General features: G+C 39.7%; 1 protein-coding gene and 1 long non-coding RNA gene across 3 annotated transcripts; one reads left to right on the forward strand and one right to left on the reverse strand.

Moving 5' to 3' along the window:
• TSNAX (translin associated factor X) lies at window positions 1-25,119 on the reverse strand. 2 transcript variants are annotated; one of them, XM_068185080.1, is made up of 6 exons: window positions 24,966-25,119; window positions 23,087-23,194; window positions 18,838-18,952; window positions 17,068-17,198; window positions 2,760-2,887; window positions 1-1,150 (listed from the first exon to the last, which is right to left on the reverse strand). In XM_068185080.1, exons 1-6 carry the CDS (start codon window positions 24,979-24,981, stop codon window positions 776-778), a joined length of 873 nt encoding a protein of 290 aa, XP_068041181.1. In that variant the 5' UTR covers window positions 24,982-25,119; the 3' UTR covers window positions 1-775. The 2 variants fall into 2 exon arrangements, with proteins under 2 accessions (XP_068041181.1, XP_068041182.1); XM_068185081.1 differs by lacking the exon at window positions 24,966-25,119 and adding an exon at window positions 23,955-24,369.
• Window positions 8,408-18,844, forward strand: LOC137471065 (uncharacterized). Its single transcript, XR_010997390.1, has 3 exons — window positions 8,408-9,227; window positions 13,371-13,533; window positions 18,342-18,844. It is a non-coding gene; the product is annotated as an uncharacterized lncRNA (long non-coding RNA).
• Window positions 25,120-25,609: the final 490 nt, after the last annotated feature.

Below are 25,609 nucleotides of genomic sequence, written 5' to 3' on the forward strand. Positions count from 1 at the left end.
TGTCTACAAACAGAAATATGTCAGATTCTGCATTAAACTGTATTACAAAAAATATAAAACAATATTTTCCACAATTATTTTCTGTGGATTTCCTAGCTCATCTCAAGACTGTGAAGTACCAATATTAGCTCAAATGGAGCTCAGTTTTGACAGAGACCCAAAATAACAGGTTACAGTAGTATTTGCCTGGTGCAATTAGCTTCATTATCAATTGGCAAAAAGTTGACTTAGTTTCATAGTTTAAAGCACTAATCAGAGAAAACTTGAATTACATGGCACTGTTGAGACCACCCCAGTCTCAAGTTGAGGGATGCACTTACGCACAGGTGCACTGTTCTAAGTGTGACATGAGTACAGAACCCAAATACTCAGAAAATGGGTCAGCAGAAACCTATGGATAATGCTAAATAAGAGCACCTCACCATTTTTTTCCACTGCTCTGCTTGATGAAAACTTGTACCAACAACAGTTTGAGGTCACAAAAATGACAGTCACTGGAGTAGAGTGCAGTAGAAATTTTGGTCATTCTGAAAGAAGACACAATGGAGCAATACAGGAAATTCCATAGCAAGAGGCCAAAATCAAATATTTCTTCTCTTGCACATCATGAACATTATTTTTGGTTACAAATTACCACTGCAAACAGCATTCTCATAGATAAAACTAAAAATGTCTCTACCTAAAAAGCTTTGAGAAGGGTCAAAACCCCACAAACCATAACTACAGAGCTTTCTCTATGTCCTCTTCTCTTCTGAGTAGCAAGAGCTTCCTGATTTTAAGGAAGCCCCTCCTCTTGGTCAATCAATTCCGTTTTGGTGGAGAACACATCAGCCAACATGTGCTTTGGGATTTCGGATCCCCGTACTTTTAATGTGTAGCAGGCATTCTCTACTTTTGCCAGACTCTGTTTCAAGGTATAGAGCTTCTTGGAGACTTCGTAAGGTCCGGTGTTGCCAATGAAAGTGAACCCATCGTAAATCTGACGCAAGAACTGGCTCAGTTCGAAGGGCGTGTCTATGTCCCCGTTCCCAACGCTGCTGATGCACAGCCGCATCAGCTCTCCCGTCAGATCAGCCACTCCCAGCAGGTAATCCACAGGGGTTACCTTCAGGCTCCACGTATGGGGCTGTTTATCATGGGAACTGGAGGTCTAGGGACAGAATGGAAGAAAATCCAGTACAGAAAAGTGTGAGAAAGCCATCTGTAATGGTTCAACTACATGCTAACTCATCTAACATAACTGGAAATTTAAAACATTCTGGAAAATTAAATTGCATGGCACTTCCACATGGTCTGATTTCAGAAGTACTAATCTCCTTCCAGTACTAATCTCCTTCCATACAAGAAAGTAATTTATACTTGAGATGTCATTTTCATTCTAGCAAGTATGATAAACATACCCTAACTCTACCATCTCTATTTGCAAACAGAATTATCACATCTTTGTAGCAACATTTACTTGCAGTTGTTTGGGGTTTTCTTTCATCTGACAGATCTCAGCCTGATAGATTTTTTTCCTAAATAGTCAGTCCAAACTTAGCAAATCAGTCAAAAATAGTCTGCATTATGAAAACATATAATTTCATAATAGTATCTTGAATTTCAAAATAAATTCTCTACAAGGAGCCATAGTATTCTCAGATCTGTTTTATATCAACTGAGTTTATTAAAATAACAAACAAAAATCTTCATGAAGCAAACCCATTACAAAGTTACGAGTTTGCTCCAAGTTTCCAATACTTTTTATTGCCAGAATATTGGTAACGTGGGAGACAATGCAGGTTTCTTTCTGTTCACTTGTTCCCATAATATGCTATCTACCCAAATTGACAGATCTGGTCAGAGGTGTGCATGCTGGGGTTAACAACTTCATAGTTGTTACCTCTGGTAAAAACAAGTGAATTTAAGCTAAAAACCAGGCTTCTCTGCAAATACCTGCAAATACCAAGAGAATAAAGAAAGAATGAGAAGTGCTTTACAGTAGAATCTCTTCAGCAGAAGCAAACTCAGGAATTTGTGTAAAGCAGCATTACTGTACACTGCACCTCAACTGTTTGTGCACTTCTGTAGGTTGCTACTAAATCACTGTTGTCCTCTGTCAACAATCAAACTGCACCCAGTTTATTGTGTTTGGTGACAGTAGTTTGTCCCTGTGAGCCATTTAGGGCAGGGTAGGAGTACAGGCAAGTCAAGAAACAGAAGATATGGTATTAAGGCTAAGGTATGATGGGACACAAGCTTGTCCTCTGAAAGTAATCAGCTCCAGAAGAGTTACAAATGATGCAGCTAAAACATATGCTACAAGGCAAATACACTGTCTCTAGTGACTAGATCAATACCAGCAATAAGATTTCAGTCATGGAGTTCATCCTGCCTTGGATTTGTTTGTGTCCTCCAACTTCTGCAACACCAGTATACACCAGAAGGTCTTAGAGACAGCCCCAGGCACTAAAAATCCCTCTGCTACACTTGTTAGCTAGTATTTAATTGTCTTGGATCTTTCGCCGTATCAGAAAGAGTTCAGTTTGCTCTGAATAAAAAGGATGTGAAATTTATAAACTTGTATCCCACGGATTTAGTTTACTACTTATCAGAATAAAAGGCATGTTTTGAACAAGTAAGTCAAAGCCCACATGTCTATCTAATCCCACTCCACTAACTGGCCTTAATTAATCAGATGCCAAAAATGTGACTAAGCCTTATCGCTGCATTTCCATCCCAGAAAGATGTTTGTCAATTGAGAAAAGAAAAACTTTTACCATGTTTGTTGTTTCTTCTCTGTCTTCTGCTGTAAATATTAGTTGTTTGTTGATCTCTTCAACACTGATCAGAGATCGTGTTTTGATAAAATACTGAAACGAAACTGCCTCAACATATTCTTGAAGCCCTGCAAAAACAGCAGAAACAAGCTCATGCTTCAAACTTTCCAGCAATAATCTATGCTCACAATTATTTATTTTTTAAGAAATCTTTTAAGTGAGACCATTTGAAGGTTACCAGCAAAAAATGAAAATTAATATAATCCAGAAATAACACTGAAACAATCTAACATAGCATGTTTCTGAAGCATGAAAGTCAGACCAAGCACACAGACAAACATGTTCAAGTTTTCACTCCATCTGCATTTTTCATGCAGAACCTTCTGTAATTTCTATATAAAGCATCATGGTATTCTCAGAAACATACTGAAGACCAGCTCCCCACAATGTTCCCAAGGGCTCATACTCGGACCAGTATAGTTTAATGTCTACATCAATGTCATAGAGAGTTGAGTGATCAAATGCACCCTCAGCAAATTTGCAGATGACACTGAGCTGAGTGGTGCAGTTGACACACCTGAAGGATGGGATGGCATCCAGAGGGACTAGGACAAGCTTGAGAAGTTGGGTCCATGGGAATCCCATGCAGTTTAACAAGACCAAGTGCAAGGTGCTGCACCTGGGTCAGGGGATCCCCAGTATCAGCACAGGCTGTGGGATGAACACATCGAGAGCAACCCTGCCCAGGAGGACTTGTAGTAGATACTCATTTAAAACTAAACTTCCTACTTCTACATTTTGTGAGAATCGGGCTCCTTAAAATACGCAGGTTTGGTGAAATTCACATTCAAGACAAAGCATCTGTTGTTACAAATCACTCCAGACCAAATAAATAAATAAGCAAATAAACAAACCAGACAGGAGTGTGATGTCCAGTAAGAAGAGCAATAGGTGATCCTGCTTTTGCAGAAGGGTTGGACTAGGTCATCTCTAGAGGTCCCTTCCAATCCTAACTGTTCTGTGATTCTATGACTATATTAGTAACTGCTCTGTCCAACAGAACTTACACTCTAAAATTAAGGCATGCAGGGGGACAAAAGGAGTTGGTGTGTTGGAAAGGGAATAAAGGATGGGATAACAAATGTAGCTTGCACCAGATTTGTATGCCATCTACAGCTACCTGCCATGATTCTCTCTCACTACCTACTTAGCAGATGGTGGTTTTATTATGCATTACAACAAAGGTGAGATCTAAAAAGGAAGTCTGAATGTTCAGACAGAGATTTCACAGGTTGTCAGTTTATCTTCATGTGCAGAAAGCAGATTTGGGAGAAGCATGTGAGAAAAGTTCATAAGCAGAAAGCTGAAGCTGGCACTGTTGGTGGAAAAAAAGGCAGAAACAAAGCTGGAACAAACAGCCACAGCAGTACTAAGCTAAAAAAAGTTGCAGAGACAAAGTCAATGCCTGTGTATATCTGACCCATGAACAGAGAATGCCCAAAGAGGACATTAAAGGAACAGACACATGACAGAGATGGTTCTAGCAGAGATATTCTGAGCCATTTTAAGGGGATGACTTCACTTCAAGAGACGCTAACAGGTATCATGCTGCAAGAGGGCCAGGATTAGACAATAGTTTTGTCAGTAAGTAAATGAGGATGTAACCAAGGACACCAGAAGAAGAGGCCTGTTTCCATTAGAATAATCTTAATACCCTCAACTGACCTGTAGAGTGCCAGGACCTCAGCTTACAGAAACATGCAGGAAGAAGCAAATTTAGACTTCACTTGGATCAAAGAAATAGTCTAAATCAAAAAGAAAAGAACACAGATTTGAATAACAGATGAGTGTAGAAATACCCCAAAAAACTAAAGATAACCTCAAGGGGTAGGAGGCTTTCCACGTTACTATCACAACAGCATGATAAGTGACCCACATTTTTTTTTTCCTTTTAAATATGTATTTGAGCAGAAGCAACTCAGAATGGCAATTCCTTTATAGTACTCTACAGCAGCACTGAGAAAAGCAGAATAAATGTGCAGCAACCAAACTCACACTCAACACTGCTGTTCACAAACCAGAACACAAACAAGGAGCTGGCAAGGCCAATTAAACACCATAATTTAATCAACAGAATTCAGGTAAAGCATTCTGGGCACAAGCAATAGAAGAACAGTAGATAAAAGCTGCTCAGGATCTTTTAAGATAAATAACTTCAGAAGCTGCAGAGAGGTAGATTTCATCACTCACTCTTTCCCTGACTTACCTTCTGATGTAACAGGACCAGTAATCTATTACGACATTTTGGCTTTTTCTGTGGATAAGCTGTAAGCTACTAGATACAGTAGCACTCAACATGACAACATCTGTGAGAATCTCCCTCTGCTATCTAGGGAGAAGACTATCACATATGAAGAATCAACTTTCCACAGCTCTCAGAGAGATCAAATCAGCCCTCAAACCTTTTGGTACACAGTTTTCTCGATCAGTCAGATATCCCACTTTCAAATCACTCCACTTTACTACTTCATAAACATTTTGTCCTTTTCCATTTTAAGTGTTTGGCTCCTCTGTTCTTTTATCTTTATGTACTTTTTAATGTGGGCATATTTATATGTATGTACACACATAGCTCGTTGCTTCCTCCTGCCATCCCACACTAGCTGACATGTTCCAGCCTTGTGCTCCTTCCTTTTGTTTAACACGACCATATGAATGTTGCACACAGTCTGTTTGCCATTTACTGTCACCTTCTCACAATTAGGGAATCTGTCTCCCACTATTTAGTAAGCCTTACAAAACTCAATTAAAGTTACCATCACAAATGGACTGATAACAAATCCTGTTCATGACTACTTTGCAAAAAACATTAATATTTTACTTTTTCTTCTTTTTTTTTAACAAGTCCTTCTTCCAGAAGTAGCTACAATATGACATTTCAATGAGCCAAGACCTTGAAATAAGGTATTTCCATGTGCAGGTAGAAGGATGTTTAAACATGTTATGTTTTAGTTTAATGGTAGGACATCCGCTATTTTCAGCAAATAATTCCCAAGGTGAAAAACTCCATCCCATTTCACTACACCATCCAACAATACCTTTCCCCTTATGCTCTTGTTTTGGATTTATTCCAAAATTAGCTTATTTATGGATTGAGCTGCCAGTAATGGAATAGTTTCTAAGACTGCCTTTTATGGGTTTGGGTTTTTTTGTAGTACAAGGACAAAAATACCAATTAAAAACACTGTATTATTTTTACTAGCACATCTTAAAATTACAGATGTAAGGTAAAAAAATTAATTGCTTATTTTATTACATTTATTCTCTACAAACAGCTTATACTAGACAAGTGACAGTGACCCAGTATAGCAGCTCCCTTCTATGTTTTAAACATTTATTTTCTGCATAAGAACTAAAGAGCTACATTGAGATATCTTCTTAGCATGCATCTAGAAATAAAGATTTTTCTGCCTGAAAATTTGAGCACTTTTTGCCAGCTGATATTCAAAACCTTTTTCCTTAACCACATATGCAAGATCTGAGAATAAGAAAAGCAGTTTCTGAGAATAAGAAAAAGCAGTTTCCCTAAGAAACTTAGCAAGAAATTAGGTTTCTTAAATGAAAAAATAATCTTAACAAGTAATTGGAGCACTCAATCCAAGAGTCAAACAAATGCATAAGACAGAGGAAAAGCTAGTTCTATTTAAAGAATGAATAAATAATTGAAATTACTTAATTGCAGGAGTCATATTAGGGTAAACAGAATCTAATTCCACCACACATCCATGCATGCATGGAAGGTTCAACCCAGAATGGCAGATCAAATAAGAGGCGAAAGTTTCCTCCTGAAATTTTGTTTACTTCATTTCCTTCTATAAATCTCGGTTCAACAGTTACAAAACAGGTTCAAAAGGATTTCATGCTTCTTGGTTGTTAAGGTTAGCAATGCCAGTGCCACCTGCCATCTTCCCAAATAAGCTGCTTCTCTCCCTATTTCTTCCTAAACTCATTTTCTTTCATCCTTCGTCCTGTTTCTCTATATCTTTTTGTTTAGAGAGGAGCCTGTGCTGATGGAGCTTGTGCTGAGGACACAAGCAGATGGACACAAGCCTGTGCTCTCTCAACCAGCTCCTCCCCCAAGCCATGCAGCAGGAATCACAGGCCAAGAGCAGCCACTAGAAAGATGGTAGGAAGATACACCCAGCAAGCTTCTTCCAGGATCACTGCATGAAGGGTGGGGCACATTATTTACAGGGCGAGTCATGTGAAATTAACCACTTGCTGATTTGTTACAAAACCAAAACAGCACCGACAAGGCTCTATCTTATCCTCATGTTTAGGCTGTCAAGGTACACTGTCATTAAAAAAAAAAAAACCAAACAGAGAAAAACATCCCTTCTTTCTCCTCCCCTCAAAAACCAAAGAAAACAACAACAAATAAAAAATCCACCACCAAAACACAGAAATCCCCACCATAATCCAGGAAAAAAAAAGTAATATTCTTGTGGAAATCCCAAACAGAGAAATAATTATACAGAATACAGGGAGCATGGTAAACTAAAAGAACTTGTTTCTAGAAGCATATGGATGAATAAAGGGGAGAATGAGTGAAATAAGCAAACAATTAGCCAGGTACAACATCAAGTGAAACAAGCACACACAATAAGTTTAGAAGTATTAATACAAAAACTAAATCCAGTGTCTGTCCTATTAAGATGAAACTGATAATTCACACCTTAATCTATTCCTTTAAAGTTCTCTACATACTTAACAATGATTCCTAAGATTCAGAGGTCTTTTTCTGGACATAAGGAGTAAAAACTTAAGTAATTAAACTTAAACTGAGGCTATGAAACAATCAAACCATATTGTTGATTGTTAGCATGAAATCAAAGGTTAATTTCATAACATACACAGAAAGAGGCTAAAGCCAGCTCTCCTCACAGACAGGAATGCTCTGGACATCCTGTTGTGAAAGTGGTTTAAAAGAGTAATTCCAGTCACAGAGGGATTTTATAAAACAGTACTAACTAATAAATACAAATAAAAGTACTAGAACAAAGGTCTATATGAGCTTACATATTTGGAAAAACACATGTTTCTATTCTCTCAGTAATAATTCAAAAGCTGAGTAGGTTTACTATTATATCAATAACTAAAATAATGTAAATTTCTTCTGTAAAGCCCTGAATGCTTTGTTCATTAGTCAATTGCTACTTGACACATCCACAACCACCAAAAAGTTCTGTTCTCTTCTAGCTGCATGTGTGGAAGTGATGTATTGCAGATACTGAAGTTTGCACTTTGTTTTAAGTTGAATAGACACTTCAGGGGAAAAGGTAATACCATTTCAGGGGAAAAGGCAATACCAAGATTAGTCAGTTTTCCCCAAAACCCCAGCAACAAATACAAGTTCTCTATCAGACAGGTGCCTGTGAGAGTTAAATTATTTCTCCAAACAGGCACAAAAACCCTTCAAAGAACTGCAAACGATATTTTAATCTCTCATTGCAGAGAGCAGGGAATCAAGCCTTTTTTAGATTGCTATTAAAAACACATAGACATATGACAAATGATAGGCCTTTTTGCAGGTGAATAATTGTGGGTGAGAAATTAACAAACTTTTTATTTGCTTCCACTTGGAGACCTGACAGATGTACCATGCTTACTTTTGTATATAAAGTTTTTGTTCTGAAGTTTGGAGTTTTATTCCAACTCATGAGCCTCAAATGTAGTAATTATGAAGAGAACCCAATGTTTTACATGCATTCTTAAAAAAACTATTCCTGTGACAAGTCTTCCTGGCCTCTTTGACTACCCTCAACTGCCTTCATCATTAATACAGAGTTTTAAAAGTCATTCAGTCAGACAGCAAATTTTACACTACTGGCAGCCTTGAGGGCAAGTGTTCAAGATACCAAAGAAAGGAAGCTCTGACTCAGCCAGGATGTTCAATGATCAAAGAAGAAAGAGCAGCTAACACAACACAGCTTCTGCAGTTCAAAACACAGTGAAAGTTCTTCTTAAGGTGATGTGGTTTCCATGCAATACAAGCATGTCAGAAGAACCAATAGTGGCCATTTCTCCTCATAAACACAGATCTGTGAGATGGCACAAAGGTACTTCACTACTTGCCAACCTCTATTTCTCCCCACATGACTGCAAAACAAAAATCAAACCATGATGTGCTATCCCCATCACTTCTTGGAATGGAGTTCCTCTAGGACACATTCTCCTGTGTGATTTTAAATAAACAAACAAAAAAGCTTCATATTTTTTTATAACTTCTCTTATGCTCCAGCTGCACTTGGTTCCTGCAAAGGCTGGAGAGATCTGGTCTGTGAATCACTAATGTCAATAGCTGCAGGGTTGAAAAAAATTCCTGAGCCAGACAACAAGGTCTCCTCCATTTGCCAGCTACCAAACTGAATTAAAAGACAAACAATGTCACTAGTTTCAGGTTCTCATGTGAGTAACAGCAGTATTTGTCACATTAGTACAGCAGGACTTTAGGACAGTTAGGTCTTAAGTTAGAAGCAGGAAAGGACAATCGTTGTGATCATGCTGACCCACAGCATACATCTTCAAAAGACTCTACATGGCTTCTCTTAGGGACTTCTGCTGCTCTGAACGGCTCCTGCTGAATTTACATCTCATTCAGGGATAAGCTAATAATCAATTCTCGCATAGTGCATGCCTAGTTTGTTCATTTGCAGATTTGTCAGAATTTGCATTCATGTTTGAAGGTTTGTTTTCATTTTTGTATATGGACATATAAAACCTGCAGCAGAAAATACAAAGTGAGAGGGTTTGCAGTCGCTGTTTTTTCCTTTTCCTTAGAAGAACCTAGGAAAAAGGCATGAACCAAAAATAATAAAAGGGCAGCAAAATGCAACAAACTGAAGGTATCAAATTTCAAATAGGCAACTTGCAGAATGAAAAAAAAACCAAACCAGTTTGACCAAGCAGGGATATGAGACAGAGAAACACAGAAAATAACAAAACAGAAAGAAAGAAATTAACACAATTGCATCTGATAACCATAGGATTATTCACTGCAAATTCTATTAATTTTCCAGTATAATCAGGAAACTTTGTTTCCATTTCTGGAATTTTACCCCTCACCTACAACAGCAAGAGACTAATTCTTCAGTCACATCCTGTTCCTGTGTTACTGTGTTTTCCCACCATCTTGCATAAACCTGATTGCTTCCTTCATGGCCAGCTTTCCTTTCAAGTTTTAGGTGCATTTAGGTCTTATCCCGGGTGAAACATTTACAATTTGTGATACCTTTCTCCTGCAGTACAAAGCTTTTCCTTTCTATTATGAACATAAAATTAAATATGCCATCTATTTTAATTATAGTTTTTAAGCTTTCTCAATAAAAAAAACAGGTGTTCTACTTACGCTGTTCCTGATGTGCGGAACAGTACATTGATACTACATTCTTGATATTATGTACCTTGATATTATTTCAGAAATACATGTGCGTTTACAAAGGTAGAACAATCTGAGTATGTTATTTCCATATTTTGAGTTAAAAAGTTAAGGAAAAAAAAAACTAAAACAAGCCAAGTAAACACAGAAATCATTACGCAGATGGTTCTTTTAGTTTGCATTCTAATTAAAATCCTTCATACAATATCCCAAAAAATGTTGTTACTTAAATCATCAGTAATCTAAAGTTGGCCTGCTTGGACAGACCCCACTCATCTCCATAGCATTTCTTACAGCATCCCGTCTGGTGGCAGTTAGAAAGTGGCATTCTAGTGCCACTGAAGTATTTCCTTTTATCCACACAGACTTAAATGGCCTGGTCCAATCGAGCAATACAGTTTGTTGCAATATATTACATGCCTAAAATGACTCTAAACGGCACAAGGCAGGAGACAGAAATAAGCTCCATTATATCAATCTCTCAGAACACACATAGTGCCTGCACAAAATAAATGATGTGTTAGACTGTGTCAGTGCTGAACTTTTACACAGAATTTCCTGCATCATCATCATCAGAAGCAGTCACAGAGCAATAGTTTTGACAAGGTGCTGACATTTTACAGCCCCGTCATCTAATCCTATTGAGAGCAAGTGCAGACATGATAAACAGCTAATGAGCTTCCCTGTGCACAGCACTCCACTCGCCACTGCTGCAAGCACAGGCACACAGCAAAGGTCAGCAAACAGTGCTCCACTTGCATCTACCATCATCACCCTATGTCACTCCACTTAAGCTCCAGAAGAATTATGGGCTCCCCATTCAATATTTTGTCTTAAGGGACAAAAAACTGAGTAAAGTCCTCAAACAGCTAGAGATTTCATTTAACAAAGTCATGCTGAAAAGGTACTCCAATTCAATCCCACACAGTGCCACCTTATCGAGCAGTCCTTAATTTTCCCTCTGCAGTACACAAGTTTTGCATTTCTGTAGAGAAGGTTCAGAACAGGCTCTGAATAATTACATACATCCTAACATAGAAACATAGAATTTTTCAGGTTGGAAAAGACTTTTAGGATTAACTGACTCCAACCAGTAACCCAACACTGCCAAGTCCAGCACTAAACCATGTCTCTAAGGGCCACATCTATATGTCTTTTAAATACCTCTAGGGATGGTGACTCCGTCACTCTCCTGGGCAGCCAGTTCCAATGCTTGACAACCCTTGCCATTATTAAATTCTTCTTAATATAGTATATAAATCTCTCCTAGAGTGACTTGAGGCCATTTCCTCATGTCCTATTTTTTGTTACATTGGAGAAGAGACCACCCCCCACCTGGTTACACTCTCCTTTCAGGCAGTTGTAAAGTGCAATGAGGTCCTTCCTGAGCCTCCTCTTCTCCAGGCTAAATCTCCAGCTCCTTCAGCCACTCCTCAGCAGATTTGTGCTCCAAACCCTTCACTTGCCCCATTGTCCTTCTCTGGACATGTTCCAGCACCTCGGCGTCTTTCTAGTGATGGGTCCAAAACTGGACACAGAACCTGAGGTGCAGCCAGTGCTGAATACAGGGGGACAATCACTGTTCTGGTCCTGCTGGCCACACTGTTGGTGATAGAGGTCAAGATGCCACTAGCTTTCTTGGTCACCTGGGCATGTACTGGAGGATCATGTTCAGCTGCTGTAGACCAGAAACCCCAGGTCCTTTTCCAGCAGGCAGTTTTCCAGTTGCTCTTCCCCCCGCCTGCAGCACTGCATGGGGTGCAGCCAAAGTGTAGGACCCTACACATGTTGCAGAGCATTTATTTCTTGTCATGGAGTTCCGTACCGATCTTTTCTGTATATGGTTGATATTTTCCTCAGCAGTTGAGAGTTAAATATATATATAAAAATACTCAAACACATATGTATATACAAATAAAAAATCCTGAAAAATGTCTTCCTTCCTTTCATAAATCCATACAATCTTTTTCAGTCCTTTTCTTACATAATGACTCTCAACAATTTTAAAGAAAGAGTACATATTTCCTCACAGGATATATAAGGTATACACTGCAAAGTGGGCCAAAGGAGCAGGAATTCTATATTACAAATAGTAAAGCTTTAAAAATATCAACAAAGCAGAACATTCTAACATAACAAATGAAGAGCTCTGCATTAAAAAAAGACTTCATTATTTCAGTATCTCTTTGTTTGCTTGTTTAATCATCCCCTGGGACAATCTGTACTGTTAAGAAACGTGTAGAAAACAGTCATCAGTTTTTGTTGTTGTTCAATTAGTGCTATACTCAGTGTTTGAGCTCATGCAAGTGTCCTTTGGGGAAACGTCCTGCGTGCCATTAGCACTATTCTTAATGAGGGAAAGCACGAAACTCCTTTAGTGCTCTGCCAGAATTGTTTTATCTTCAAGTCAAAAGAACAACTGCTTGGAGTAACCCCAAAAAAAGCACTTAACAATTACAAGTGGCAAACAATATTCCCAAGCATAATACTCATAGCATTCTTCTATTTATAGGCTAACAGTTATTATACTGGATAAAATATGCATTAGGCAGCTTTATTATGCAGACAATCATGATTCCACAGTTAAGGCTGCTACAGTGGTTTCCATTATAAGCCCAATTTTGAACCCTTTTACTCCTTCTGTGAGAGGTAGGGTGGGGAACAGGAGGATGTTTCATGTTTGGTTTCAAGACAAAGGAGAATATTTTTAGGAAGTTTGAGGTTAATTAGACATGCTGCTTTTGAGATATGGGACATAAGCGTTTCTTTATTCTTTTTGGAAGAAAAAAGCAGTTTAATGGCAATGTTTTTGTTCATAAAAAGCTTTTTAACTAGTTCTCCAGAATTTCTTTAAAATACAAAATCAGGTTGAAAACTAGGTTAAAGGAAGGTCAAGACTTACAGCCCTAGGAAATATATAAAGACAAAGATCTAGCACTTTTCTTAGCTACATTATTTTCAAAGATATGCAAGCTTTTTCCACTGAAAAAAAGCAAAGCAACAATTAAAGAACACTAATCTCAAAACCAAAACTAAAAGCAACGTTCTTAACTCTTATCACTTTTCACGTCCCAATTACAGTTCTTCATAAACAGTGGTGGGCAGGTGGAATAAAGCATTCCCTCTCCCAGCTGCTCTTCATCTAATTGTCCCTTCATTCTTCCTGTTTCTAGGTTTTCTATCTCAGCTTCATAATGCTGACATCAGGCATCTTCACATCTCTGACACCTCCTTGATCTCAGCTTCAGCACAATCAAGATCTGCATGTCTTGAAGCCTGCATATTCCCTTTTTTGCCATCCCAATGACTAACTGGAGAGAAGAGGATTTAACGAAGGTAAGAGTAAAGGTCTGGCTGAAAGTTAGCATTTTATCCTTGTTATGCACACAAACTCATTTGCACAATGCCTAAAAGCATTCCGTGTCTTCCCAGTGACACACAGGTATATTCTAACACTCCCTTACTAAACATGCACTATGGGCAACAGCAGGCACAAACTTTCCTTGCAGAGGAGCATATGTAGAAGAGCTAGAACATAAGTAGATCATGTGGATGATCTATCAAAATAGAATGAAGGCAACTTATTTCAGTTGTATTTTATAAACAGTCTTCTTAATGAGGCACAAATACCTAATTATAGAAACAACAGGAAGATCTTAGGGCCAAGTATTATACATCTGATGGGAGTGCACAGATTCACCATTTATCTCAACTGAAGAGAGGGAAAAAGTAAAAGTACAGCCATTTCCAGTTCTAACTTCAGATATGCATTGGGGGGCTGTGTATTTCTATCCTTTAGTTCTGTCCAAAAAACCTGCAAAGTTCAGGTATTTGAGAGATTCCACACCCGACTGCTGGAAAGATAGCAGAGTCTACTTCTTCTCTCCCTTATTTAGCACACTAATACCTTATTGCCTTCCTTTCTTTTTACCTCAAGAGGTCAGTAAGATTAATTCTCTTAAGTTTTCTTAAGAGTGTAGTAAGAAAATTCTTTAATTCTATGACAATCTCACCCCAAGTCCTGTGTAAGCATTAAGGATGTGCTACCATACATGCAACTGTGTGCAGTTCTGGGTGTCACTATTTAAAAAGGATGTGAAGGTTCCTGAAGGCATCCAGAGGAGGGCAAAAAAGCTGGTGAAATGGTTGGAAGGAATATCCTATAAGGAGCAGTTAAGGATTTTGGGCTTGTGTAGTTTGGAGAGGACAAGGCTGAGGAACAACTTCATTGCTCTCTATAGGTTCCTGAGGAGGAGAAGTGGAGATGGTGGTGCTGATCTCCTGTGCCATCCAGTGACAGGATATGTGGGAATGTCTCTAAGCTGCATTAAGTAGGAGTATTTCTTTTGAAAAGGTGGTCAAACACAGGAACAGGCTTCCTAGAGAGGTGGTTGATGCCCCAAGCCTGTCAGTGTTTAGAGGAAGCATTTGGACAATGCTCGTAACAACTTTTTTTGACTTTTGGTCAGCCTTGAAGTGGTCAGGCAGAGCCATTGGATGATCACTGTAGGTTCTTTCCATCTGAATTTGCCTATTCTGTTCCAAATATTTTGCAACTGTGGAGGTATTGAGTCATCATACACATGCATCAGGTCTCTAACTTCCTCTGCTAACTACTACTACTAACCTCCCCTAGAGTAACTCATCCTGCTCTAAAATGGACAAATACATCTTAGTCATTTTAAGAGGTTGAGATTTACAACACTGGAAAAAACTATTAAAAATTCTGAATTATTCCTGACAGAATACTTGCAGTTGTTTTCTAAACAGTTTATTCAGGTCTATTCTGGTATTAATGAGTACCTTTATGCAAGTCAGAAATAAATTATGAAGCAAAATCAGCGTAGCTGACAGTGTGTATTTACCAAATACACAAAGCAAAGCTAAGCAGTACTTTTTCTTTCATTAACTTCTTTATTTTCAGATTTCAGCTAGCTATAGCTAGCTTAAGTTTGGGTATCTTTCACATAAAAAAGAAATTTAACTTCTGATTTCTGAAAATATGTATTTTTTTAAAGAAACAAAAACTAATTTTTTTTACTATGAGGAGAGAATCTGGATATAGAAAACTGGCATCAGGTTTGCTCAATTGTTTTATAAGAACATGGGCACACACAGAAGTTATTGTGCAGTAACTTTCCACATGTCTGCTATGTAGGTATACTTTCTTATGTGTGAGATGAGTGAATCTAATTCCAGGCCAACTGCTTCTCAGTAGAACTAGAGGCAGGTAAGCCTCTTTGAATTTACTGCCACAAAGACACATATCAAACAAAACAGAGACAATTCAGGTGAGGCAGCTGGTGCAGAGTTAGTGGTTACCCTGTGAGAATCTGACTCACATGGCATGGCTGATGGCTTGCACCAAGCAGTCTTACAAAGATCCATGAAGCAGCAGACCTCAAACTGCTGTTCTATACACAGCGTTACATGACTCATGTGGGACTACAAACTTCAGGGGTTATTCAAACAAACTTTACAGGTCACAATGAAGCTTTCGAAAACTTTTGTTCATAAAACTGAATGCAAGGATTCTCAGCTTTTATAAGCAGTAGTTAAAATGAAAATCAAAAGACATTTTTAATGTGTTAAGATACTCATAATACACTTTAAATAGTATTGTTCACAGTTTAAGTTCATCTGTAGTGTCAGCATTTTGAATTATCTCTTTCCATTGTGTCACTACAGTACTTGGCTATAAATAGCAGCAAGACGTATACAGATTAAGTGGTTCTAAGAAAAACTATTTATATCTAATTTGAGCAACCCAATGCATCACAGGTAAGGACTGTGGAATTAATCAGAGCCATTGAAAATTATCAGGGCACACTCCTTCCGGTTCCAAATTGCTAAACTGAGACTCAAGACCTATGTCACTCTTACACCAAAGTTTGTGTAAGACATAAGCACAAGTTACCTTGAGCATTGTTTGTCTTGTAAATTACAGACACATATTGCTGCTGGTTTATCATATCAATCTTATGGACATTTTTAAACAATTAAATAATTCAGGGCAAATCTTCAGCTCTCATCAGATGAAGAAGTTTTGCCTAAACAAGGAAAGATATACACAATTCCAAAATGTTTAAAATGAGATTGATAAACACAAGACACTTCTATACCATGACTAAAATGTCAAAGAAGCAGTTACATATTTTACTCATGTGTTACCACAACCAAGCATACCAATTTTAGGTAATATTCAGATTGTCAGCAAGGAGTCAGCGAAGAAATATGGTTTGACAGCAAGAGTCATGAACAAACTGGTATTTAGTATCTCAAGAATGTTGGCAAAGACTGCTGTTTACAGAGAGGAGCAGAAAAAGATGCGACTGAAACACACAAACTGGTTTAATACTTGTAACAGAGAGGCAGAAGCACATTTTGAGTCTAGAAGCAAGAAAATGCTAAACTAAGGATTTAAATTCATTAACTTTATCAACTCGAAATCACTTTATCACTCAAAAATGGATAATTTCACAATACAGTTGCTCCTACTCTCCTCTTAGAAACTGTAACCCTTCAGGAGGGGCAAATGAGTGTGCTACATATATTCCTCTCAGTCAGAGAAGAACAGCTAGTGCATTTGTGAGAAATACTCCCAACTTCAGTTTAGGGCAGGGTTCAAATTATTCCAGTTATAGACTCCCATTTACATTTTTCTTTAAACTGCAATGAAACTGTAGGACAATAGCTTCTCTAATACCAGAGCTAACTTTGCTAGTAATAAAGACCAGCCTGAGTCCTGATTTATAACCACAGAAATGTAACAAATTCAGACCTGCAGTATGAAGAGGAAGTATTGCTACATAAAGAAAAAAATAAGCTTAGTTCAAAACTGCACACTTTTCCTTGTTTTAAATTATTTACCTGGAGATATAGCTCTGTGGAACTGATACATGTCTTCTCCAATCAGTTCTTGTGCAACCTGCTTGATCTTCTGTCGGACAGCATCTAGCTTGACTTCAGATTCACTTAGTATTTCTTCCCCATTGGGAGCACTGCAGTCATAAAACAGAAACTGAAAGAGCAGTTTCCAGCATGAACAAACAGTTAAAAAACATTGCACTTTTTCTTTTACTAATCAATACATTTTTACTGGCTTCAAGAAAAAGCAAAACTGATACTAGAATGAGAAACAGTTTAACTTTCACAGATACCTATTGCAGATTCTGAAATTCTGTAGGTTCTTACCAAGAAAATAATCAACCAGTCAGGGTTCTGGTAGCATGATGCTTATTCCAAACTAGAGTCATGATTATTGTTTAAGTAAGAAAAAGGAGAAACACATACAAAGGCTTCAAAAATATTTCAGTAAACTAGCAGTATTTACAGAAGTCCTTCAACTTCTTCAAAAAATTAATATTTTGCAATACTTGACAGTATTGCAAAATACAATACATTATGTACTTCTACATGTGATTTTTTTTTTTTTAAGGAAGTAGTTATGGATTATGCTGTTCAGGAACAGCTGAAATATCTGATTCACAACCACAACATATACTTGGCATTTAAAGCTTAGTTTATCTAATTTCCTTTAAACTTTCTCCTCCCTTGAGCCCAAATAATCCACATGGTATATTAGTTTACAGTCTCTTTAAGGAACTACTGATTAATTGGTCTCAAGAAAACATTTAAAAGCAAACAGTAAAATTTACTGAAATTAAAGCCACAATAATTGCAAAAAGCAATGAAGAAGGAAATACAAAATACAGCATGGAAAACTTCCATTCTCACAAAACCACGAATGCCTTATAAAACAGGAATCTAAATTCAGAGTAATGAGGAGCTCTTTTTGTTGTTATTTCCTCCACAAGTTCCCAGCTACCTAGGCCCTTCAGTGGGAGTAGTTATTTACAGTCAAGGCTGTAGAGGTTACTGGAACTATCACAGTACCTTCTTTGCAGAAGAAAACCAAGTTAAAGAGCAAGCAACTTCATAATCTGCATTTATAACTGCAACTATAGATAGTTACTAATTCACCATAAACATAGGTAAAAAAATGCAAATTAAGATAAATGAAATCACAAAGAAAAGTAAAAGGGAGAGCTGTTATAACATGCAAAACCAGTGTTTGTCATGTACAGCAAACACTTCATACAGCAGGCTATGCAAAGCTTCAAATTTTCCTGTTGCTCTTCTAGTTTGTCTCTGGTTTCCAAAGATTGCTTGAAGGCTAATGAGAACACAAAACATATGGAAGCGCAAAACTTCACACAGAAGCCTATCCAGCTGTAGTATTTACATAAACAGACTCCAGGTCACCTCCTATTTGCATTGATGACCTCGGGTGGGGGTGCAACAACCAAAATGGTGACAGAACTGCCCAAGCAAGTAACCTGAAGGAAGGGTGCATACCCCTCTCACAGCTTGCTGAAAGCTGGAAGGCTCTCATCTGCTGCTCACTCTACTGCTTTACACTGGTTTAATAAACCAAATAAACCAACTCAGAAACCTGAACCAGCACCTTTTAATTCTCTAACTGGAGTGTGCATTCATTAGCTCGCATCCACCCTAAAGGACGTTTATGGGAAGTTAATTAAATTCCTCTCAACAGAACACTGCAGCTGTTACTCACAGACAACACTGCAAGGCAGACTGTAGGTTTCTGTGAACATTTTCACACTCAATGTGACTCACCTGGTGAACCTGTGGAGCAGAAATATCGTTCTTTTGCTTTCAATCGTTATATCCCGACTGAGTTTCACGAGCCGTTCGTATTTATCGTGCCTGGTGTCAAGCTCCAGCTGGAATGCTGCAGAGTCAATCGCAACAGCAAAACTCAGTTGTCACACAAACACAGTGCAGGGGAAGAGCAAAGCACCTGTGCTGCACTAACTCCTCACAGACCCCACCAGCCTTGCCCCTGGGCACCTTTCCCCAAGATGGGCAGTCCCTGCATGGGGCATAGCTGCAGACACCATCACTGCCTGTCACCTGCCAGAGCTGCAAAATTCATCATTAATGGTACCTTTGTTTAATAAGTCAGGTTTAAGTAGGTATCAATCCAGATGATGCCTTAAAGCAACCTAAACAATTTTTAAGGTAAAATATTTGCTAATAAAATCTATTCCACAACACTGCTGTTCTGGAAACGGACTGAAAATTTCATCCCAATTCAGCAAGACAAATCGAAAACTAAAACCCTACAATCATTTGTTATTAAGATTCATCAGTGCCTAAACCAATCAAGTAAAAAGCATCTGGCTAAGGCACATATACTGTTCAAAATGCACCGTTTAGTTATAAGAAAGGTTGCATTTCACATCCCAGCTAGACTTGGCCAAAAGTTGAGTATTTTAATATCTCTAAGGATTAGAAATACTAAAGAAAAGTGAGATCAATTACTTAAAACAAGATTTCTGACTTGCTGATGTTAGTTCTCTCTAACTACAACAAAAACAGAGAAGAGAGGAAGCGTATCTGGTTCGGACAGTCAAATACTATAAACATTTCACAAATACCATTAACATTTTAGACACCATTATTTTAGTAAATAAATCACTAATAGATGCTTACAAGACATCTAACAGATTTCCTATATATATGTCTGAGGTGTCAAAGTCTGTGAAAGAAGATGCAAAAATAAACCAAGAGGTTACATTTTTAAAGGGTCTGACAAGTGAACAACCTTTAAAAAACCATAGCAGTTCGCTGGCAAGCGAGGTTTATATGACACTAAAAAAAATATTTCTGTATTTCTTATTGCCTTGGTAAAAACTTGGTTCTTCTCATTTTGTTCTGTTCTTCCCAATCTTATTCTGAAACTCTAATATAAGTCACAAATGTTCCTACTGATCTTTTAATTCTTATACGTATCTCTTTGATGTGTCTCTTGCAAATACTGAGAGCCAATTCCATCCCTGAATTATCATCAAGAAATTTTCCCTCATATCATAGTGACAGGAAATGAGGAAGGGTGACTTCCCTTCATAGGATGAAACAGATGACATTTCCAAGGACCATTTACAAATGTAAATGGGAAATTCACTATTCTGAATATCTGCAATATTAGCAACACCCCCTACATTTTCTGGATAGTTGTGGCTTTTAGACCTTTATATTAGGTTTTAAACTTGTTAGGGACTACTTTGAAGTGGTTTATATTCTAAAGTAAATCAGACAAACACAATAATGTTTAGCCTAACAAGATGCAAAAAAACCTACTGTATTCTGCTATTGCCTACAATTGCAAAGGATTAGAACTTGGGGGTTCTCCAAGCTAACACAGCAAAACCACACAGTCATTTCCTACACACATTCCACTGTAATGTATAATTTAGCACTGAAAGTAAAGACTCAGACTCTGTTGATAATTTTGGTGGTGCTAAATCAGACCATTAAAAATGACACTTACTAAACCTTAATCTTACAAATCAAGGTTGCATCCGCTCTCTTTATCACTGACCTGTCATATGTAAAACATACTTGAAAAAAAACAGGTGTAACTACTTGGGTTTTGACTAATTAGACCATTCTGTGATTCTTACGACTATTTTAGAAGACAATTTCTCATTACTTTTTTGGGAAACATTGGTGCAAATAGATCAATTCAAGCACATCTTTCTTTCAAGGATTAAAAAGAGCAAAATGTGTACACCCATTTAAGGCCACACATTAACTAGGCAAACCTGGTTGAGTGTACAGACCAGGGAATGAGCGGCTGACAAGCCCTGCTGCAGAAATGGACCTAGGGGTCTTAGTCAATGGCAAGTTGGACATGAGCCAGCAGTGCCCTGGCAGCCAGGAGCGCCAACCCTGGCCTGGAGGGCATCAGGCACAGCATCACCAGCTGGGCAAGGGAGGGGATTTGTCCTGCTCTGATCTGCACTGGGATGGCCTCATCTCAAATACTGTGTGTGTGCTTTTTGGGCAAAACAATATTAAAAAGATCTTAAGATCTTAGAGAGCATCCAAAGGAGGGCAATGAGGATGGTGAAGGGTCTGGAGGGGAAGCTGTATAAGCAGCAGCTGAGGTCAATCAGTCTGTTCAGCCTGGAGAAGAGGAGACAGAGGGTGATGAGGGAAAGAAAGCAGAAGGACATGTACCAATCTCTTCACTCTGGTGACCAGTGACAGAACACAAGGAAGCAGCCTGAAGCTGGGTCAGGGGAGATTTAGGTTAGGTATCAGGAAAGATTCTTCACCCAGAGGGTGACTGGGCACTGGAACAGAAGTGGTCACAGCAACAATCCTCTCTGAGGTCAAGAAATGACTGGACAATACTCTCATGCACATGGTGTGATTCTTGGGATGTCCTGCACAGGGCCAGGAGTTGGACTCAATCATCCTGATTCCAACTTAGCACAGTCTCTGATTCTATGATTAAGTTGTTTAGATTCACACAACATACACAGAAATAGTGCACATCTGGTTCACTTACACAACTTGCTAAATTATAAACCATCTGGAGCATACCTTTTCCTAATGCTTGTGCCTGACATGGAGACAAAGACCACCAGTATCTTTATCTGGGGCAGTGCACTTGGTGCACTTTGTATTGCACTAAACACTTCTGCAATAAATACAAAGAGTGGATCTTTGAAAAACTTTGAAGGAACCATGTCCCTTAAATTCTTTCTGAAATTAACCAAACACGGATGAATGGATCTCATGAGAATGGAGGGAAACAACTGTTTTGAAGTGGAAGTAGTAGTAACTTTATGACAAACTGATATTCATGACAGTGAAAAATTAAAGTTGAACGTACAGCTGCTCTACTCAATTCAAGAGCAAGTGTATATATACAATACTCAATATAAATGACAGAGTGGTTTGGTTGAAAGAAGCCTTAAAGATCAGCTAGTCCAAAAGGACACTTTCCACTAGATCAGGTTGCTCAAAGCCCCCTCCAACCCGGCCTTGAACACTTCCAGAGATGAGGCAGCCACAGCTTCTCTAGGCAAAGTTCAGGGGTCGTGGTTAATCATCTGCCAAGCTGATTTACACAGAAAAATATAAACACCCATTTTTAAAAAAGCCAGGAATTTATATGACATTGAAGTACATATTAACCATCTAAAGCAGCCAGCCAGCTTATATTTTACCCTTCTCAGCTTCATAAAAAATATGTGGCATGGGGAAAATTTTACAAGAATTAATCTGTCCCCATCTCAAATCTCCTTCCTTCTTCAGTCAAGGCTTCTCATTTCTGAAGGTCAGCTTTGCTTTGTTAGGGGTTGTCTAATGAGAAATTTAAATTTACTGGAGTTTAAATCTGGTTTGGTGAAAAATACTATAAAAACAATTTGGCAGAAGGGACATTTACACCTGCCTTTTTAAAGGACTTAAAATAGATGTTAATATTTAAAAGGCATTAAAAGTGAATAAAGTGACTACATCAAGGTCTGTATTAGTTAGTTGAAGTCTTTTTTTAAAAAAGTGCAGGTATAAACAACTACCAACTCTTAAAACAATGTATCCAGATTTATATTTCAGGAGCTTAGTCATTTGTGCATCACAGCCAAGGTCAGAGCCTCCTCAGTTTCCCAAAGGTCACCATCTCCTCCTGTTGCCCCTGTGGCTCAGATTTTGTATTACACCTCTGCAGATCCTACAGTTTTCTGTCACCAAAGGGTACAGTCACCTTTGCCTGGCTGAACACTTGTGCAATTTGCTCAGCATCAGGTTCAGTACAAGTGAGGAGGGCAGGGGAAACAGCAGGTGGGATGGAAACAGGAGCAAGTCATGAACCAGGCAGAGCTATGCAAAATCCCACTCCCAGGACTTCATTGCACAAAATGCAGAACACTAAGCTCTAAAGGTACAGAGTATGAGTCCAATTAGTTTCAAGCTTCTCCCTAGGAGAGAGCTGGTTTATTTCACTAATAACTTCCTAGCAATTTCTACACCACATTTTTAAAATCTGATTTTCCAAATGCTTACTTACACTTAAAAGATGTCATCAAAGCTGAAGGTGGATTAACATTCTCTTTTTCTTCTCTTCTTTGACCATGTGGAAAATTATCATGCTTTCGTTTTCTGAACCCACCTGATCCTATTAAATAGTAGACACAAAAAAAAAAAAAAAAATTAAAAAATAGTTTTGCCAGAGCGAAAGGAGCACCAGAATGCTGTCTTCAGAGCATTCCTGACTGCAATCATATTCTACAGGACAGAATAAGGTAACTGGATGAACCTTATTATCAACTGACATCAGTTTCACATTATCATGTTACTTCTTCTACCACATTGCTAGTGAAAATTAGAAAAAAGAAATCCATTTCAATGGGTGAGCATGGCAGGAATCTAAGCCTTTTTTTTTTTTTTTTTTTTTTTTTGTAAGGTCTTTGGGTCTTCACACCCTTTATGTTTTCTTGCTGTAAGCAAGTGGTTGCATGGAAATCTGTGATTTATGTCACGGGTCTTCAGCAACGTGAAGAAGTAAGGCACAATTTAAGCAGACTACCCCTACTCAGGTATATAGGTTTAGCTCCTGCAGTGTAGCTTCTTAGGCCCTTACACTCTGCCCATTAACCAGTTTCTTCTCTGAATGTAGCTGCTCACTTCTACTGCTTCGTGTGCCTCTTCCTTAACTCTCCTTTTCAGACCCACACCCAGAACTCACCTCTTTTGGACTATGTTTTACTCCCGATTTACACCTTGCATTATTTCTTCCTTTTTTTCCTTCCTTCACCTTGGACTAACTCATTGTGTCACCCATGTGTCAGACATTCCTCTCTCTCCCTCCTTTTGGTGACAGCTGGACACTGTTCCTAACAGAGCCAAAAATTTGGCAAACTTGAATACAGGCATACCTTTTAAATACGCAAAGTTCTCTCAATTTCCTTAAAAGAAGAACCAAGGGATCATTGGATTTTAGAATGCTTCCGCTTAATTGTTTATTATCCCACACCAAAACAAGAAGTGGGTGTTCTTAAAGAGGAAACTGAAAATATTTTTTTCTTTCTTTTATGCTGGGCATGAGTTCAGTGTTTTGCTTTTCCTATAGCAGTTGAAAACATTAAATGCACCCCCTGAAAGAGTGCTGAAGGGAGGTCTGTGTGATTCTCAGTAGTACCAAGCAATAGGACAAGAGGCAACAGGCAGAAATCAATGCACAGGAAGTTCCATTCTTCCTGACTACGCGGGAGAGCTTCACTGTGCAGGTGACCAAGCACTGGAACAGGTCGTCCTGAGAGGTTGTGGAGTCTCCCTCACTGGAGACGTTCAAGAATCATCTGGACACAATCCTGTGCTCTAGGGTGACCCTGCCTGAGCAGGGAGGTGGGACCAAATGACCCCCCCGTGGTCCCTTCCAGCCTGACCCATTCTGTGACTCTGATTCTGTGACTGCCAGGGCTAAACCAACACAGAGACGGCAGAGCAAGCTGTGAAAAATATGTATTTCACATATATATTATGCTGTATACATAATATTTTATACCTATATATATACACACACTATACTGAACAGTTAGCACAAGTGCTTTACAGGCCTCACACACTCAGCTTCCCTCTGTGGCATCCGCTTTTCCACCCCCAGGGATACAGACCCCTATAGCCACGCTCTCTGGCGCACCCGCACAGCCCCAGCGGGAAGGCAGGGCACCCACGAAGAAAAGGCCAGTGACACCCGTGAAGGAGCGGCCTCTTCCCGTGCGAGTTTCACGGCACAGTCGAAGGGCACCGCTGGGCACGGCAGAGGCTCCACACCCCCGTCCCCTTCCAGCCGCGGGGCCTCCCCCCGCTTCCGCCAGCTCCAGCTCCTCACGCCTCGGTCTCCTGAGGGTGGGGTGGGGTGGGGTGGAGTGGGAAGGGGACATCACCTTCCTTGCCGCTCATCACGGAGCCGCCGCCGTGCCGCGTCCCCCCGGCAACCCGCAGCCGCCCCGCACGCCGCCAGGACCCCGCCGCGCCGCCCGCCGCGCCCGCCCTGCCGGCGCCATGGAGGGGCGCCCCGCGGGTGCCTGACGGCGAAACGCCACACAGGCGGCAGCAGCCCGGCCCGCCGCCCGCGGCGCAGGAGGCGCGGTGCGCAGCAGTGGCGGCGCGGAGCGTGATTCGGACGTTGCTGCCCGCGAAATCTGGGCAGCGCCGATGCCGGGCCGTGCCTCCGAGAAGGCGACTCCGTGGGCAGCTAGTGTGCGACCCCGTTGAGGGGCCTCAGCGCCCGCGGCACGACGGGACATGTAGTGCAGGGCGGGGCGGTGGCGCGCTCGGAGGGGAGCCGCGGAGCTCTGCGTTGCTTGCCCGCCGTCCCGCTGGTGTCCGGCGTGTCCCGCCTCCAGGGCAGCGGTGGTCCTCGGCTTGGACCCGCAGAAATCCAGCGACATTCCTCAGCCCAGATCCGCACAAAACGGCTGTCATGTCGCCTTCCCCTCAGCCCCCGACGGACTCCTTACTGCCCCTTTCGTCCCCGGCATATCAGGACTACGGTGCTTCCAGAGAATCACAGAGCCAGTTGGGTTAA

The sequence above is a fragment of the Anomalospiza imberbis genome, chromosome 3 (assembly GCF_031753505.1).
Source record: "Anomalospiza imberbis isolate Cuckoo-Finch-1a 21T00152 chromosome 3, ASM3175350v1, whole genome shotgun sequence".
NCBI classification, from domain to species: Eukaryota; Metazoa; Chordata; class Aves; order Passeriformes; family Viduidae; genus Anomalospiza; species Anomalospiza imberbis.